The sequence below is a fragment of the Elephas maximus genome, chromosome 16, assembly GCF_024166365.1.
Source record: "Elephas maximus indicus isolate mEleMax1 chromosome 16, mEleMax1 primary haplotype, whole genome shotgun sequence".
NCBI lineage: Eukaryota > Metazoa > Chordata > Mammalia > Proboscidea > Elephantidae > Elephas > Elephas maximus.
Window position 1 is genome coordinate 69,481,642 of NC_064834.1, and position 19,446 is coordinate 69,501,087.

Genomic DNA, 19,446 nt, shown 5'->3' on the forward strand with positions numbered 1-19,446 from the left:
TTTTCACTTAACCTCCACAGCGTTTGCAGGTGGAAAGCTGAGGTGGCAGGAAGTCTGATGTCTAGACAAGTGGAGTTTATCTTGATTTGCAAATCACTTTCGAAGCAAAAAGTATGAATCAAACCTCCAATCCACAAGTGTGGGGTATATAAATATTTACAGAGCCTCATCTTATGTATTATATATTATATTATACATATTGTCATCATTCAAGTTGCAGTAAACCTTAACATACCCTTTCAAACTCAGGAAAACTAAATCTTGACTTACCTGTATATCTGTTCATAGGATATAGGGATATAGTCACCAGGACTCTGGGTTAAAAGTTGATCTATGGCACCATCCAATTTTGGCCAGTATGTGCTCTTATAATCTTCAATAGTTATAACATTCATTACTAAAAGTAAAAGGTAAAATAAACATTACTACGTGCCACATGTAAAAGAAACACAAATCTTAGCAACTTGGAGCTCTCAAATTCCTTCCATTTACTCTCTGATTTGACATCAATACTCTAGCACCTAAATACAGCTCCATTACTATTCTATGTCAGTAAAAAAGCCACCTGGACAAGGATTTTAAGCAGCCATGAATCACGATTTAAAAGGAATTACTATGAATCCGCCCATCTTTGAAAAGAAAAGCCCAACAGCTAATTATCACTGGCTTCCTATCCCGTTTTCCATGAGCTTCTGACACTAGTGGAACAGTCTCAAACGTGCACTGACCCCCAAATACATGCTGCCATTTGATAAGGTTCTGAGGAACTAGGAGCCCCAACAATCAACCTTTACAGACACTCCCAGGAAAATCTACCTAAGGATAGGACTATGGGGATTAAAGTCTAAATAGTACAGTAACAAAAGAGGTCGCTAGAAAACTTGCTGAGATCTATGGCACCCCCAGTACGTCCTTGACATGCCTACAGCTCTGACTTAGGCTCAACAGGAAAAAAAAAAAAAAGCCAAGGAACTAGAGCCTTACAACAAAGGCTCACCTCTTTCCTACTGGCTGGCTCTTTTACAGGAGCCCCGGTGGCTCAGTGGTTAGGACCTCAGGCTGCTAACCAAAAGGTTGGCAGTTAGAATCCACCAGCGGCTCCTTGGAAACCCTATGTGCCAGTTCTACTCTGTCCCATACGGTCGCTGTAAGTCAGAATCAACTCAACGGCAATGGGTATAGGTTTTATAAAGCATTTCTATCTTCTAGTCCTAACTCTGAAATACACAGGTGACACTATTTCACAACAATGAGATGCAAATATTCACAGAGCTACCTAAAACATCCTATGTCTTAGGAACCACTGCTACCCCAGGGGAAAGGAGCTAGTGACTACCAGATCAGGTATTTTAATATTTCTTTTACCAGAACTAGGGGATCAGAGAGGTTAAGTGACTTCCCCCAGAATACAGGGCCAATTATTGACTGAAGTGCTGGGTAAAAGAAAGCCTTTACCTTGAATTTTTCTATCACATCATCACCAATTTCCAAACCTTAGTCGTTCAGGTATCTTTCAAGACTTTTCTCCTATCTGCATACCACCTACACTATGCTTTAGGCAATTTTTTAAAAAACCAATTCACTTTTTCAAAAATTAAATTTATTGAAAACGACACTTGAGGAATGAACTATGGATTCACACAACTTTAAAGGATCTTAAATGTACTTTGCAAAGCAAAAGAAGCCCGGCCCCAATTTAAATAACACTGATAGAAGGCAAAACTAAAGAGGAAAACAGATGAGTGGTTGCCAGGGGCTGGAAGGTGGGGAGAAGGGCTGTCTAAAAAGGGGTAGCCTGGGGGAAGTCTTAGGGCAATGAACTGTTCTGTTTGGAAATGTGGTATTGGATGATTCACTCTGTGCATTTGTCAAAACTGACAGAATTGTACACAATAAAAGTGGATTTATTGTATGTAAATTTTAAAAAGTCAACCAGGATGTAGGAGGAAAGATGAAATGCAAATTGTGACAAACGAATTCAACTAATTTATGAGTGAATCGTCTGACACTGAAGAGAATGGAGAAGAAAGGAGTATTTTGACTAGATAAAAAGCTAAAGACAAAAGGAACTGTACGTGCACCAACAGACAGGTAGGTATGTAGAATAGCTAGAAGGGAAGCCAGATCACGGGAGGCCTCAGAGGCCATTGGAAAGACTGGCTTTTTCTGAGTGTGATGGGGCCACTGGAGGGTTTTGAGCAGAGGAGTGACATGACCTGACTCAGGTTTTGCATGGATCACTCCGGCTGCTCTGGTGAGAGTAAACCAAAGGAAGTAAGCAAAGTCAGGAAGCTGTGGGGTGATGGAGACTGGACCAGGTGGTGCCCAGGAGGGTGAAAGGAAGAGGCCAGATTCCGAATGTATTTTAAAGGTAGAGTCAACAAGTTTTGCTGATGGACTGCACGTGGGATGTGAGAGAGGGGTCAAGGATGACTCCGGGGTTTTTGACATGGGCACCAAAGACAGGACTGCTGTTCCTTAAAATGAAGAAGACTGAGGTAAAGCAGACCACTGTTACTTCCAGACTAAGATGAAGTAGGAAGAAAGACCTGGCAACCTACTTCCGAAAATCAACCATTGCAAACTCTACGGATCACAACTGTCTGATCCACAACCAATCACTGTTATGGTATCGGACCGGGCAGCATTTCCTTTAGTTGTGCAATGGGGTCACCAAGAGTTGGGACGAACTTGACAACAGCTAACAACATATCTGCTGCTGGGGAGCAGGCCTACTTCTCAAGGACAGGCTTCCCAGTTTAGCAAATTACCAAGTCAAAGACATGAAGGAGGAGGAAACATACGCTCAAGTGTGAAGTCCTGCACCTGCAGGATGAAGTCCCACTACACAAGCAGAGACTGCTGGTGCCTTTCTAGTATCTTTCACATAGCACTGCAAGCACGTGGCATTTTTTTTAACGCTCTGCTTTTAAATATCTTTGAAGTCTTGAAAATGAAAAAGGCGTAAGTGAGTCACAGTAGAGAATCTTAAAGCCTATTTTCTCATCCAAAAACGCTGTGTCTATTTCCATTCTGTAACTGTACATATGTTATATAATACACATGTTCCCGTATTTATTTTGCTTAAAAAAAGAAAAAGGAAACTAATTCAGCTAATCTTGCTTGCTAGCTAACATGATAACCAAAAGGGAAAAATTAAAAAGCTCAGAATTTCACATACAATCCCCAGGCTTTTCTCAAAGTGCATTACAAGTGGTTAAATAGTACATACAGATTTCTAGTGAGCTAAAGAATTCCTTAAATTTCACCTTTTAGATGTTTCTGTGCGCCCTCAAGTCCACTCCAACTCACAGGGACCTACAGGATAGAGTAAAACTGGGGTTTCCTAGGCTGTAAACTTCATGGGAGCAGATGCCAGGTCTTTTCTCCTACAGAGCCGCTGGGTGGCTTTGAATCAGCAACCTCTCAGTTAGCAGCCAAACATTTAACTATTGCACTACCAGGGCTCCTTCCCTTTTAAAGAGTTAATACCTTTTCTGAATGTAATATGCAGCATCAGCAAATAGTAAGAATCAAAGCATGGGAAGTGAAACAGAAATGAAATTTATCATTTAAGTACTAAATTTTAGCTAGGCTAGATTTTCCAGCTTGAAAATAATGTTCTGCTTTTAAAATCTGTTTAAAGAAGGCACTAAAATGCAAATGCCTGAAGGCCCATGTGGTTAACACAAAAAAAATAAAGCAGGCCTCATACAAGAAAATAAAAGAGTGGGGCGGGCTTCCGTGAACTGGAGAAGGCATGTGCTCTCTAGACGAATATTCAAGTTCAACAAATTGTAAAACTCTGTGTACGGCTCCAAATACATCATGCCACCTGGTTTAAACCTAGAAACCTGTTTATAAGCTGACAAGCTCATACAACCTAAGTCCTACTGAGAATGTAGTTGAATTGGCCTTTACTAAAAGTCTACAACACATGATATAGCTGGAATTGAAGATTCAGGAAATATTATCAGGTTCCTAATAAACAGGAAACTATTAGGAATTTGCACCCAAACCAAAGCCACTGCCGTGGAGTCAATTCCAACACACAGCAACCCTACAGGATAGGCCAGAACTGCCCCAAAGAGTTTTCAAGGCTGTCGTCTTTACAGTAGCAGATTGCCACATCTTTCTCTGCAGAGCAGCTGGTGGGTTCGAACTGCAAACCTTTCAGTGAGCAGCCAAGTGCTTAACCACTGCATTACCAGGGCTCCTGGAATGTGTACCAGGCAGGAATAAATATGTACAACTCTCATACGTTTGTATCCGAAGAACTCATCAAAATCTGACATACTATTATTTTATTGTCGATCTACCTCAAACAAGACATAAAACCCATGGAAGAGAAATTCACTGCATTGAGCCCCAACTCCAAACAGTGCCTGGCACATGGTAAGTACTCAATAAATGCCTGTGAAATGAATTAATTTAATAAAAGTCTAAGCAAATGCTTAATATAAAAATAGTTCAAGACACACCACTTATTAGTAATTTTAGAATTTGCGGTGCCATTAATTATTTTTGGGTGTGGCCTTTCTAGCCAGTCGGCTTGTAACTCCCACCCAGGTGACTGTGTGATAGACTAATTGTGACCTACCAAACGGATTGGTCAGTTTCGCCTTAAAAGAGAGCCAATTCCAGAGCAGAAAGAGCCCACCACCAAGGAAGGAGAGACCCAGCAGCAGAGACTGGGCGGCTTCCCCGCCCATGGAGAGAGAAAGACCGAGGCCCAGGGAGAGGTGTGCCTGCGTGCATGGCTGGGAAGAGGCTGTCCTGATGGAAGAACTGTATCCTGAGTGTTCCTGAGCCTGAATTCTAACTGTTGCTTCCCTAATAAACCCCATAATTGTGAGTATGGTCTCAGAGTTCTGTATGCCCATTGCAATGAATTATCAAGCCTAGTTGAGAATGCTGTGGGAGGGACAGGGGGTGTCAGAACTGACAGAGACAGCAGAGAAAGGAGACATGTCTGACTTCCACCTCACAGGAATCAGCCTTGGGCTGCTGATCTTGATTCTCCTTCCCCATTGTGGGGTTGGAGGAGATCAGACACGCCTCCCCCAAGCCATTTTTACAGAATTAAAGGTTCAATCATATTTGATTTTGCACAGACTAAAACAAACTAGTTCATCCTTACTGTTGTTGTTGTCATTAGGTGCCAGTGAGTCAGCTCTGACTCATAGCGACCCCACGAGTAACTGAACGAAACACTGCCCAGTCCTGCGCCATCCTCACGACCACTGCTACGTTTCAATCCATTGTTGCAGCCACCGTATTAATCCATCTCATTAACGGTCTTCCTCTTTTTCGCTGACCCTCTACTTCACCAAGCATGATGTCCTTCTCCAAGAATTGGTCCCTCCTAATTTTTTTTTTTTAATAACCTGTCCAAAGTATGTGAGATGTAGTCTCGCCACCCTCGCTTTCAAGGAGCATTCTGGCTGTACTTCTTCCAAGACAGATCTGTTTCTTCTTCTGCCAGTCCATCGTATATTCAATACACTTTGCCAACATCATAAATCAATGCATCAGTTCTTCTTCAGTCTTCCTTTTTCACCGTGCAGCTTTCGCACGCATATGAGGCAATATCACCCCTACTAGGTACTCCTTTTGGTTCTTTTTGCTTATTAATAAAAGTCATCGTATAAAAAGGAACATGAGAACCAACAGCCCCCTGCTCCGCCCTTCCCCATTCCCAAACCTGTTACCCAGAGTCAATCGTTTTGAATTCTTTTAGCTATTTCTGCTGGTGTTGAGTCACACATTTTAAGGTATCTATGGAATATCAAAGGTCCCTAGGTGGCACAAACGGTTTGCACTTGACTACTAACCTAACGATTGGTAGTTCGAACCCACCCAGTGATGTGGCAGAAGGGGAAAATATACGCAGAAATTATAATAAAAAACCCAGTGCCGTCGAGTTGATTCCGACTCATAGCGACCCTACAGGACGGAGCAGAACTGCCCCACAGAGTCTCCAAGGAGCACCTGGCAGATTTGAACTGCCGACCCCTTGGTTAGCAGCCGTAGCACTTAACCACTATGCCACCAGGGTTTCCATAATTATAATAGAAATTATAATAAGCATTACTAATTCACGTTTGGTCTACTCTAAAGATAGAGGATTCTTAATTAAAATAATTTTTCCTTGGCAATTTGAAGCAACTGCTCCACTGACTTTCAGCTTTCAGTGGACACCTCTACTCCTCCCATATCTAAGTCAAAGGCAATGCCATCCATTCAGTCATCCAAATCAGCAATCTTGATTCTTACTCTTCCCTCACTCACCCCCAGATTTTCTGGCCTCTAGTCCCTGGGTGGTGCAGTTAAGCACTCAACTACTAGCTAAAAGCCTGGCGGTTCAATACCACCCAGAAGCACCTCAGAAGACAGGCCTGGTAATATGCTTCTAAAAGGTCATGGCCTTGAAAACCCTATGGAGCAAAAAACAAAAACTAAAAAAACCTATGGAGCGGTTCTACTCTGCACATGTGGGGTCATCATCAGTTGGATGGAATTGACTCAACAGCAACTAACAACAGACCCTAAATATTTCCAAAATCTGAAACCTCCTCTTTTCCAATACTTTCTTTGTTCAGATCATCATCTCTAGTGTAGTCTACAATACTCATGACCTTTTAACTAATCTCTAAACCTCCATTTTCATTCCTCTCTAATCTAATACACCAAAACAATTTTTATCAAGTTGATTACTTAATATCCTTCCAAAACCAAACCAAACCCGTCGCCGTTGAGTTGGTTCAGACTCATAGCGACCCTACAGGACAGAGCAGAACTGCCCCACATGGTTTCCAAGGAGCGCCTGGTAGATTCAAACTGCTGACCTTTTGGTTAGCAGCCCGTAGCTCTTAAGCGCTCCCATTTCTAAAGAAAATCCTACCTCTTTAACATGTCGTGCCCTTCACAATCTAACCCTTTCTATCTATCCAGATTTAACTGGTGCCACTCCCTCCTGACATTCAACATTCCAGAAATAATTTCAACTCTGGGTCTTTGGGACAGGCTGCCCACTCCGCAAGGAATTCTCTTCTCACCCATCCCCTGAGCTCCTGGCAAACTGCTATTCATCTTCATAAAAATTCTTTTTTTTTGCCCCTTTCAATACAATAAATATTTACCAAGCACCTACCACTTAGCAGGCACTTCTTAAGACACTGGGAATATAATAATAACATGGCAAAGTCATTGTCCAGGGATGGAGCTTGTACATTAACAATTCTAGATCAAATAACCTTTCTTCAGAGAAACCTTTCATGACATAACCCTGCCACCACCCTGCAACCTAGGGCCCTGCAAAGACAAAACTCATCTTGCTTTCCTCTGTGCTACCATGTACATTATATAACTTTATTATAGCACTTAACCATAACATATCATAATTGTCTGTCATCTCCCACACTAAACTGTCTCATTCAACACCAGAGGCTAAAAATATTACCTTGGCATACAAAAAACACTAAATATTTATTGCATAAAATGCCATTTATGTCTAGGCGGCACCCCTACAACTACAAATTATAGATCTCTACAACTCTGTCCACAGACATTAATAGCCAAATGGTCATAAAAGTAGAAAGAAAAATAAATAAGCCAGTTCGCCCTGCCAAGACACATTACAAAAGGATACTGACAAGTTCAAATTCACCAGGCGCTCCTTGGAAACCACTGAGGCAGTTCTACTCTGTCCCATAGGGTCACTATGAGTCGGAATTGACTCAGTGGCAATGGGGTTGGTTAGCTGGTTGGTTAAGTTTATAATGTGGCTACGTATTGTCTATGAGGAAGCAAACGGCATTCATTTTCTTTAGGGATTTGGGACCGGAACTTCTATAAACATTACCATGGCTTTCTCTTACAGTTTGATTCATCAATGTCACTTTGTGTGATACATGTCAATAAACGACAACACAAGATCCCAATGAGGTCCTGGAATTTGGCCAGCGGATGAGTATCACCATGATGCTTGCTGCAGCAAAACTCCACTAAGCTGGAAGGCAAGAAAATGCCAAGCAACCACCATGGATGCTGCAGACATCCTGAATGCGTTAACTGATCCAGTTGTAAAAGGGTCAACCCACCTGCAAAACTGGCAGACAGGACATGATCAAATAAAGGGCAACTTTATTTAAGACATATAATAAAACCAGGTAACATTTCATTCAATTCAAAAGTGAGTTTTTAACCCACTTTTGAGTCAGTTAATTTAAAAAACAAAATAATTTCATCGGGTTCAATTAAAAACACTGTGAAGCTTTCGTTCACTTGGGGGACAGAACCTCTGGGACACAGAGTTGAGTAATTAACTCTTCTCAGATCATGGCACATTATCATCAGTCAGTATAGACCCTGTCAACTACAAGGAGAGAGAGTGGAGGGAAGGAGCGTGCTGTCTCATTGGGGGAGAGCAATTAGGAGTGAATAGCGAGGTGTGCATAAACTTTTTTATGAGAGACTGACTTGATTTGTAAACTTTCACTTAAAGCCCGATACAAAATAATTAAAAAAAAAAAAGATCAAGTCAATTACAGACTTTATCGCCAAAGTGAAGAGACAACCTACAGATTGGGAGACAAATTTGGGGAACCATGTACCTGATAAAGATTTAATATCATTAATATACAAAGAACTCCTACAACTGAACAACAAAAAGGCTACCCAATCAAAAAAATGAGCAAAGGACTTGAATACCCATTTCACCAAAGGGGGTATACAAATGGCCAAGAAGCACATGAAAAGATGCTCAATGTCATTAGTCATTACCAAAAAAAACTAAACCAAACCCAGTGCTGTCGAGTCGATTCCGACTCATAGCGCCCCTACAGGACAGAGCAGAACTGCCCCACAGTTTCCAAGGAGCGCCTGGTGGATTTGAACTGCCGACCCTTTGGTTAGCAGCCGTAGCACTTAATCACTACACCACATTAAAAAAGATGCAAATCAAAACTACAATGAGATACCGCCTCACCCCCACTCGAATGGCTATGATCACAACAATGGAAAATAGTGGCAAGGATGTGGAGAAATTTGGACCCTCATTCACTGCTGGTCAAATTGCAAAATGGTACAGCCACTGTGGAAAACAGGTTTAACAGTTCCTCAGAAGTTACACATAGAACAACCATATGATCCAGCAATCCAAATCCTAGGTATAAAAAAAAATACACCCCCAAAAATTAAAAGCAACAACACAAACAGAAACCTATGTACCAATGTTCACTGCAGCACTATTCACAATAGCCAAAGGGTTCGAACAACCCAAATGTCCATCAACAGATGAATGAATAAACACAATGGACTGTATACATATGATGGAATATTACTCAGCCATAAGGAAAAAATGAAGTTCTGATACATGCTACAACATGGATGAACCTTGAAAACATTTTGCTGGGTGAAATAAGTCACAAATGGACAAATATCACGATTCCACTTATATGAAGTCGGCAAATATATAGAGACCAGTGCTTATTAGTAGTTGCCAGGGGTGGGAAAGAGGGAGAAAAAGGGATTCATTTTTGGTTAATGGTGGTGGTACAATTTGGAAAAGGATAGTGGTAATGACTGCACAACAGGACGAACACAACCAATGTCACTGAACTGTACATGTAAAAATTGCTGAATTGGCAAATGTTTGTTATATATACTTTTAACCACTATTTTAAAAAATAGTTTAAAAAATCCATTTATATAAACACTGATAGTTCCGGATTTACCACAGGGGCTCCATTCCAACGACTCCATAAGTCAGTTCTGACATAAGTCAAATACCTCATTTTTAAAATTTTTTTTTAGTTTTCATGGTTATTGCCTTTTATTATCAGTATCTTTATAAATCTGATCTTTGACTTTGCGGGTTGGAAACATTACATATAAACTTACAGACCTATTTTAATACATATATACATACATAAAAAGATACACAAATCATATTTACTCCAATGATGAAGAAGAATTAGATGATGCTGGCATTTTGTCAGTTGCAGTAATAACTCTAATTATGGAAGGTTCTGGATCATCTGGATTATTCTTGGAAATGGGGATGTGGGGATAGTTTCTAGTCAAAAAATTAGTGAGAGATGTTTGTTATAATCCTTTTTTTTCTTCATACATTTCACGGTAACATCTCACTGCTTCCCGTATCTGCCTATGGATTTTAGGAAAGCGTAAGCATTTGGGACCATGTTTTCAAGCAACTGAAGCCCCTGCTTTAGTTTAGAAAAAAAATCCAGCTAATCCTTTCACTGTAAAAAATTTTTGATAACTTCTCTCCTTCCTCTTCACCATTCTTTCTTTCTTCTTCAGCATTTCTTTTCTCTTCAAAATCCATGAAGTCCTGATCTGTCAATCCCCCTTCTTTGTGATCTATGAGCTGTTCCACATCAGTGGTATCAAGTTCTAAATTCGGTGTTCTTGCCATATGGATGATTCTTCCACTGATCTCTTGCAGCGTGTTCACATAATTCTGCAATATTTCCATATCCCCTTCATGCATTTTCCTGTAACTTCCTTCCAGGAAAGTGTACTAACAATAAGATGTACAAAAAAAAAGACAGTCATAAGTTCAGCTCATGATAACTCAAATACATCGGAAGTCAGGAACAACCTGCACCTACATACATACGTATGTATTGACTTTTATGCTCATACGCCACACCCACCTGCCCTTATCCCCAACACGTTCAGACAAGGAAGCATTCTTTTTTTTTTTTTTTTTTAATTTACATGTATTCTAGATGTGGTCTATTGCCATTCAGTTGACATTCCCACCCTCTGATGTACCTTCTTGCATCACAGGAACTGGGTGGCAGGCTATTATTATCGTTCTTAACTATCTACCTTCTCTTCTTGTGAGAGGATTAAACATCACAAGCCATTGCAGGTAACCTGCAGGGCCTCCTATTAAACTATACACCCCACTCTACCGACACTGGACTTGGCCACGTGATTTCCTTTGGCCAATGTGATATGAGCAGATGTGACATACGCCACATCCGAGCAGAAGCCTTAAAAGCCATTTTGTGTTTCTGTCTACTCTTCTCTTTCCCTCTGCCAAGAACGATATGACTCAGAAAGAGCTGCTCTTCACGCTGGGTCCCAAAATGAGAAAGCATGTAAAGCAAAGTCACTGTAAACTCTCAGCTACTAACATGTAACATAAGCAAGAAATAAACCTTTGTTGTTCTGTTAAGCTCCTGAGATTGTGGAGTTCTTATCATAGAAAACTGACTAAAGTTGAATGGAAAGTTAAGTTTAATAATGTCATACTTGGTAAGTTCCACCAATAATTTGCATTTGAGTGAGATTTGGGAGGCCAAAGTAAGGCAAAAAAACATATTGTTGCTGCTGCTGGTTCTGACAAGTTAAGGTTAGAGGTCTGCGCATTTGTGGCAAACTCCAAGTTGCAGTATCTGGTCACCAACTCCATGGATGAAGGAGGCAGTTGTGACGAAATAAGAATGGCACCATGACAGCAGCGGCAGGAGCTTCTTGGCCACTGGAATGCAGCCTCAGTAGAGTAGCTTTGCTAACTTCTACACCTTCAAACCTTTCCAGTGATTTATAAGCACCTAATTTCTTGTATTAAAGTTCCTTCTTGCTTTGGATACCTAGAGTAGTTTCTGTTTCTTACACCGAACTGTGACTGATAAGCAGAATTTGGTACTGAAGCCAAGTCAAGACTTAAGCAAAGACGCTCAATGATATCACCTGAAACCTTGGGAGGAAATGCATATTGTCCTCGTGCTTTAACTCCAAGCAGCTATCACTGCCTCTAGACCTCCAATTAAAACCAGATGTTCTGTAGGAAAAAGTACCAAACCTAAATAAACAGGCAACAGCTTACATTCCAAAAGAACTACAAGACTCCACCACCTTATGTTGGCAGAAATCTGGGGAATACACGTGGAAGTGAATTCTGAGGGTGCCAAATGAGAAAGGAACAAACAGAATTTTAGATAAGACTGAATTGATCAAAAGGGTTACACTTATTAAAGACTCTTTATTCACTGTACAATCTCAAGAAGCTAGGTATGGTTCCAATATTCTGCTCAGTTAACTGAAACTGGACTCAGTGACCAAAAAGAAAAATCAAAACAGTTGCCACGGGATCAGCTTGGACTCAAGGCAACCCCATGTCTCAGAGTAAAACTGTACTCCACAGGGTTTTCAATGGCTGATCTTTCAGAAGCAGGTCACCAGAAAAAAAGGCCAAAAGCACACGTGAAGGAGAAATGCAAAATAAAACCACAATGAGTTATCACTACTAACCCTCTAGAAATGCTAAAATTAAAAAGACTGGCAATACCAAGAATATGAAGCCTAGCCAGTACAAGAATCAACAAGTATGTGGAGCAACTGACAGTCTCATACATTGCTGGTGGGAATGTACAACGGTACAACCACTCTGGGAAAGTTTGGCAGCTTCTCATAAAGTTAAACAAATAGTATGTAAAATAAAGGAGAAGATAGTTCCACTGACAAAAAAACCCTATAAAAGTGCTTTAAGAAAATATTTAAAGTCTTCCTCCTGATCCTTCCGAACACAACATGCAGCTATTTATCAGGGGGACGATGCACTTGGCAAACGGAATCACTCAGACTTTCCAGAGATTATTCAACACTGGCTCCAAGCTGTACTAGCTCTCAGGGACCAGAAAGTCACTGCAGTAAAGCAATTAGGTACTTATGGAGGTCATGTGATAAATGGTGTTTTGGCCTCTGTTCATTGCACAGTAGGCCCAGTAGATCCATGGACCCAGAGTGTAATTTCTACAGCTCCTGAATGCAGTTAGTGACTCTCTGACCCATGGAGTAAGGTATCAGCATAGGAAGGGCCAAATGGAATCCTCTAGAGCTGCCCCATAACCCGAAACAGCAGCATATTCCTGGGGAACTGCAGAGTACCACCACCTTCATTAGACTTGAAAAATACAGAGATGATGACTCTTATGACATTCTAATTTCATTAGCCAATTTGGCCAGTGCAGAAGAGACAGATCTCGAAAAACAACTGTAAATTATAGTAAACCCAATCAAGTGGTGACTCTGATCTTAGTTGCTGTTCTACAGTCTCTTTACTAGGATAAATCAACAGTGTCCCTACCACCTAGTATTCATCCCCTAAGCTAACGAAAGTTTTCTTCTCTATTTCAAAAGTGGAGATCAGAAGCTGTTTTCACCTTCCAGCAGTGCACCTTCGCCGTCATAGCCCAGCACTACAGTAACACTCCCGCTATCTTTCATTATCTGGTCTACAGGGACCTTGAGCATCTTACCATCCCAAAGGTCCACTACATTCTTACTCCCACAATCGAATTCTCTTATAACCCCATGTCCCCACCAACACTTGGCATTATCCAACTTTCTAATTTTTGCCAGTCTAAGGAGCCCTAGTGGCACAGTGGCTAAGCTCTTGGCTGCAAATCCAAAGGTCGGTGGTTCAAACTCACCAGCCACTCTGTGGCAGAAAGAAGTGACAGTTGGATTCTGTAAAGATTTACGACCTTGGAAACACTATGGGGGCAGTTCTACTCTGTAGTATAAGGTCTCTAGGAATCAGAATCAACTCAGTGGCAAAGGGTTCAATGCATAATAGGTGGAGACATTCCATTACTGCTTTGTCTCTGACTATTAGTGATTTCAAACATCTCTTTCTATGCCTGTTAGGATTTTCTATTCTGTAACTACCTATTAAGTCTTTGCCTATTTTTCTACAGAGGTTGCTGCCTTCTTGCTGAGGTGTAGCCCCTGGTATTCTCTGGATATTAATTTCTTATAGTTTCAGGCACTGAAAAAGTCTCATTCGTTCATCTGACTTTTGCTGAGTGAACATCCTTAATTCTTATATAATCAAAGTCATTAATTTTTCTCCTTATAAGCTTCTGAAAGGAGACCTGGTGGTACAATGGTTAAGCACTCAGCTGCTAACCAAAAGGTCGGCAGCTCAAACCCACCAGCTGCTCCAAGAGAAAAAAGATTTGGTGATCTGTTTCCGTAAAGACTTATAGCCTTGGAAACCCTGTGGGGAAATTCTGTGTTCTACAGGGTCTAGGGTCGCTGACTCGGAATCAGTTTGACGGCACACAACAACAAGTTTCTGAAGCTTTAAGTCCTTGCCTATCCCGAGGGAAAGGGCTTCTTCTATATTGTCTTCTATTAACTTTATAGTTTTTCCATTCACACTTAGGTCTTTAATCTATCAAGTCTACCCCATTTATGGTGCTACCTTTATTTTTTCTACATATAGTGAGCCATTTTCCCTAATACCATATGCCTCCTTTCTCCAGTGATTTTTGGCACCATCTTAATATCTTAAGTTTCCATATATACACAGGTCAGACTCTGCTCTCTAATTTGCTCCATTGTTCTATTTTTCTATTTTTGCACTTATACCACAGTTTTTATTACTAGCCTTAAAATATTATCTTAACTTCTAATAGGGAAAGCCTCCCCAAAACAGATTTTCAAGATTGACTTAGCTATTCACAAACATTATTCCACCATATAAACTTTAGATTTAGGTTATCAGACAAAACCACCAGAATTTTTATCACATTTACATTGAATTTATAAATTAAAATGGAGAAAAATGACATCCTTATCATAATAAGTAATCCTATCCAAGAGCACAGAAAATCTTGCCATTTATTTAGATCCTCTTTTCATTCCTTATTAAGGTTTTGAAGTTTTCACCTTACAGCTCTTGTGCATGCTTGAGTTAATTCCTAGATACTTTACAGTTTTGTTGTTATTGTATACAATATTTACTTTTGATTATCTTTACTAGTTGGATATTGCTAGTGCAGTAAATATTAAGTTTTATAGGCTGATATTAAATTCAGCAACCTTGCTCAACTTAGTTCTAACAGTTTCTCTGATTCTAATGGTTTTTCTAGGTAGGTGATTATATTATCTGCAAATAACAAGTTTTACCTTTTCCTTTCAAACCTCATACCTCTTACTTTTCCCCTTTGTAGTGCTAGCCAGGACTTTTCTTAAAAACCAAAAACAAAACTGTCACTGAGTGGATTCCAACTCCCTATAGGGCAGAGTAAAACTGCCCCACGGGGTTTCCAAGGCTAAACCTTTAGGGAAGCACACTGCCACATCTTCCTCCTGAGGAGTGGCTCGTGAGTTTGAATCACTGACCTTTCAGTTAGCAGTCTAGTGCTTAACCACTGCACCACCAAACCCACTGCCATCTAGTCAATTCTGACTCATAGCAAGCCTATAGGACAGAGCAGAACTGCCATCATAGAGTTTACATGGCTGTACTCTTTTACGGAAGCAGATTGGCACATCCTCTGGAAGAAAAGCTGGTGGGTTCGAACCACCAAACTTATGGTTAGCAGCCAAGCTCTTTAACCACTGCGTCACCAGGGCTTGGGACCACGTTAAATAGTAGTGACGGAACGTCCTCATCTTGTTCCCAATCTCAGAGTGACTGTCTCTCAAATTTCTCCAGACGTATTATTATTTGCTGTAGGTTTTTGGTAATTACCTTTGTGCAGTTATCTTGTACTCCTAGTGTGCTAAGAGCTTTTATTATAAATAAAAAACCCATTACCAGTGAGGCGATTCTCACTCATAGTGACCCTATAGGACAGAGCAGACCTGCCCTGTAGGGTTTCCAAGGCTGTAATCTCTACGGAAGCACCGTCTTTCTCCCTCGGAGTGGCTACTGGGTTCAAACTGCCAACTTCTCAGTTAGCAGCCGAATGCTTAACCAGTGCATCACCAGGGCTCCTTTTCATAAATACGTGCTGGAAGTTATCAAATTATTTTACAATATCAATAGTATTTCTCCTTTAATCTACCAACTTAATAAGTTAAAAGATGTTGAACCATGCTTACATTCCTAAGACAAGCTCTACGGATCATGATTCTTTTAACGTATTGTTGGAGCTGATAAGCTAATATTTTGTGTAGGACTCTCATATCTGTGCTAATAAATGAAACAGACCTATAATTTCCTCTTCTTATGGCAGTTCGCAGGTTAGCAGTTCGAATCCACCAGGTGCTCCTTGGAAACTCTATGGGGCAGTTCTACTCTGTCCCATAGGGTCGCTATGAGTCGGAATTGACCCCATGGCAACAGGTTTGGTTTTTTGGTTATACTGTCCTTATCTAATTTTAGAATTGGTATTTTACTAACCTCATAAAAACAAGCTTAGCATTTTCTCTTTTTTTCCTATTTTCCAGAACTCATAAAAAGGAATTATGCGTTACTTAAATTTGATGAAACTCTCTTTTAAGACTACCTGGGCCCAAGCTTTTTCAAAGAGGAGGTCTTTAACTACTATTCCAGATTATTAAATATTTGTCAGTTCAAGCTATCTTCTACCAATGTTCGGTTGATATTTCCCTAAGAATTCATACATTTCATCTTGGCTTTCAAATTATTACCTATAGCAGTTCATAATACCCTTTTTTAAAAAATCTCATGTTTGCAATTATCTCCTGCTTTTCATTCTTTATTTGCATCTTTTTCTTATCACTTTTTTCAGAGTTCTAGCTAGCTTATTTGTCTTTCCAAAGAAAAATCTTTTGACTTGGCAAATCTTTTTGTTCTTGATTTCGCTGTTTTTTTTTAACTTTTCAAGTGAACTTTAAGCACTAAAGCAAGTTCCTTCAGCATTTAGGTAAGTCACCCTGCCACTTTGTACAAGGTCTGATTTCACAACATAGACTTCGGCACACCAACTATACCATATAAACGTGATTCTCGTGTATGCATAATAAAGGAAAAGTAACATACAAATTTAATCAACCATGCCTACACAGTATATGAATGTCTTTCACTAGAGCAGTGACTTGAAGGCAGATAAATATTAAGGTTATGTGCTGTTCCCACAAAAATCATCGTGTAAGTCTGTGACTATCTGAATAAAGTTATTTTTTCTGTATAGCTAATTGGGCAATTAATGGTGCAGCTTGATAAAATTAGTAACTAGAAATTAAATCTCCAGTTGCTTTACCAGATGCCATTCAAAACAAACTCGCAGTTAATAATAGAGAAAAACCCGGCTACGACTGTCACAGTTTCACACACACACAAAAAAAAATCACTCGAAGCAAAAGCAGACTTCTTTTCCTGGCTATGCGAGTGTAATATACATCCCGGTTGGGGCAGTTTCGGATTACAAACCAGATTCTGCCTGTGATAGAGCATTAGGGCAGATCATTAACCTGACAAAGCTCAACTTTTAACAGAATCTTGGGTTTGGACACGTGCTGAACGGCTTACTCGTCTGAGTGGAGGCTCTGAAAAGTGATTTTATACATTATTAGCTTCAAGACGGATGTCGCAGCTCCCCTGTATTGTGGCACTCAAAATGTAACTCCTACATGTCCCTACTGGGACGCAGAAGACGACACTGGAGAGGGGAAAGAATGAGGTGTCGATATAGGTCAACTTTCTAACTGCTGACTTGTTTAACGCAGACTGGCTAAAAGCACAAGAACACAAGTTGTTGCCAGATTTCTTTTTTTTTCCTCTGGATGCAGGAAAAGAATGAAGTTGAGGGCCTCTTCCTAATGAAACTCGGGCAGCCGTATTTCCCCCTCACCTCTGAGGGGGAAACTTTAAAGGCGGACGGAGGAGAACAGAGCTTCCTAACGTTGAGAGATAGCCAGCTGCGATAAGGACCGAGCTGGAAGGAGAACTCGGGGCTGTGCGCGCACCAGGCTGCTCCCCTAGGCCAGGTAACACAAGAAGTCAGGGCGGTCCCGGCAGACACCAAACGGGAGAGGGGGCGGGGAGGGGAGGAAGGGGACGGGACGGAGGACAGACCCAGGCCCGAAACAAAGGCAGCGGGGCGGCTCCGGCGTCCGGGGCGGGAGGAGGAAAGCCAGGACTGCCGAGGGAGGGCTGGACTCACAGAACTTGGAGGTGGAGGTGTTGATGTTGATGGTGGAGCTGGGGGTGGGGGCAGGGGCCGCCTTGGCCACGGCGGCGGCCGCGTCACAGCTCTTCAACATCATGATCACCCCATTGGACTCCGGCGGTGGCGGCGGCCCCATCGCCAGTGCCTCCTTGGGGCCTTTCCTGTCCACGGACACCGCGGGCACCGCCAGCAGCTGCCCTCCCGGGGGCTCTCGGGCAGGGGCTGGGATCGACGACGGCGGCGGCGGGGGCGGCGGGGGCTGCCGGAAGCCGCCCACGGCGGCCTCCCAGTTGTTGTGGTTCTGGTCGTCCATCATCGCCTCGTAGCTGCCCCCCTCCTCCTCTTCCATACTCTCCTCCATCCTGCTGGCCCCCGGCACCCGCCCGCCTCGCAGACACCTGCTGCCCGTCTCAGCCCCGGGCCAGCGGGCACTGCAGCCTCCTCGCGATCACATCGCCGGAGGCCAGAACGGGAGCAGCGGAGAGGGCAGCGGCGCACCGGCTCTCTCACTCTGCTCCGGGCCGACTCTCAGAGACACGGCTGACGGCGGCGGGCGCTCCCGGGTTCGCATCTGGGAGAGGCAGCCGTAAAGTGGCGGCGCCCCTCACGACATTTTACAGCAGCTTCCAACAGGCAGTTGCAAAGGGCCGCTGAGGGGAGCGGCCACGAGGGCACGTGGTGCGCGGAACGAGCCGGGAGAAAGTAAAGCGAAGAGGGGCGGGAGCTGTGAGTCAACCGCACGCCATAGGACAGAGGCTCGCCCCGCCTCGAAGTGCGCTGAGAGGGGCGGGGAGGCAGGGCTCAACGAGCATTGGTCGGCCCCGCCCCCGGCCGGCTTCACGTAATAAGGAGTTTGGCTTACGCACGCGCGTTCTAGATCTGGTTACCTGGGCGACGACAAGGCGCCCTGCCAGCTCCTGAGGATGCGTTCGAAGCTGGGCGTTCGTTCTGTCTAGCACAGACTAGCATTTCGGAGATGTTTTTCTCACGCCCAACTTCTTTACCGGCCTTGGCACGGCCGAGGGGCTCGCAGCCTCGGCTTTTGCGTGCGGACGGAGATAGGGAGCCGCAAGAGGCCTCGGGTTGCAGATTGGTACTGTCCTGGGCTACCCTTGCTCCAGCTACTCACGGACGCCGTCCTCGGCCCTGGTGGTCCAACCCTCAAAGCCGAGCATAAAAACCGAAATTTAGCAGGGTGGCGAAAAAAATAAATGCGTTTGAGATATTAACAATTTTTAACTACCTCTGGATACGCTTAGGCCAGAGACCCTATTTTTTTCAAAAATGTCGAGCTTACTGCCTTATTTCACAAATTGGCTACAAATGGGAGATTATGTGAGCGTCTTAAGGACCTAAGAAGAAATAATATGTGCCTTTATTATTTCTTTCATTCCTCAGGGTAAATTTGCATTCTCAATACCGATAGGGGAAACCCTGGTGGAGTAGTGGTTAAGTGCTACCGCTGCTAAACTACGTCAGCAGTTTGAATCCACCAGCTGCTCCTTGGAAACTCTATGGGGCAGTTCTATTCTGTCGT

General features: G+C 42.4%; 1 protein-coding gene across 3 annotated transcripts in view; it reads right to left on the reverse strand.

The window, feature by feature from the left end:
* The window catches only part of CACUL1 (CDK2 associated cullin domain 1), a 65,163-nt gene extending 46,595 nt beyond the window's left edge, over nucleotides 1-18,568 (reverse strand). For all 3 annotated transcript variants that reach the window (XM_049855054.1, XM_049855053.1, XM_049855052.1), the window contains exons 1-2: nucleotides 17,904-18,568; nucleotides 271-397 (exon numbers count right to left, since the gene is read on the reverse strand). In XM_049855054.1, coding sequence (XP_049711011.1) covers nucleotides 271-397; nucleotides 17,904-18,270 — 494 coding nt within the window. In that variant the 5' untranslated portion in view covers nucleotides 18,271-18,568. The remainder of the gene's footprint in view (nucleotides 1-270; nucleotides 398-17,903) is intronic.
* Between the last annotated feature and the right edge of the window lie 878 nt (nucleotides 18,569-19,446).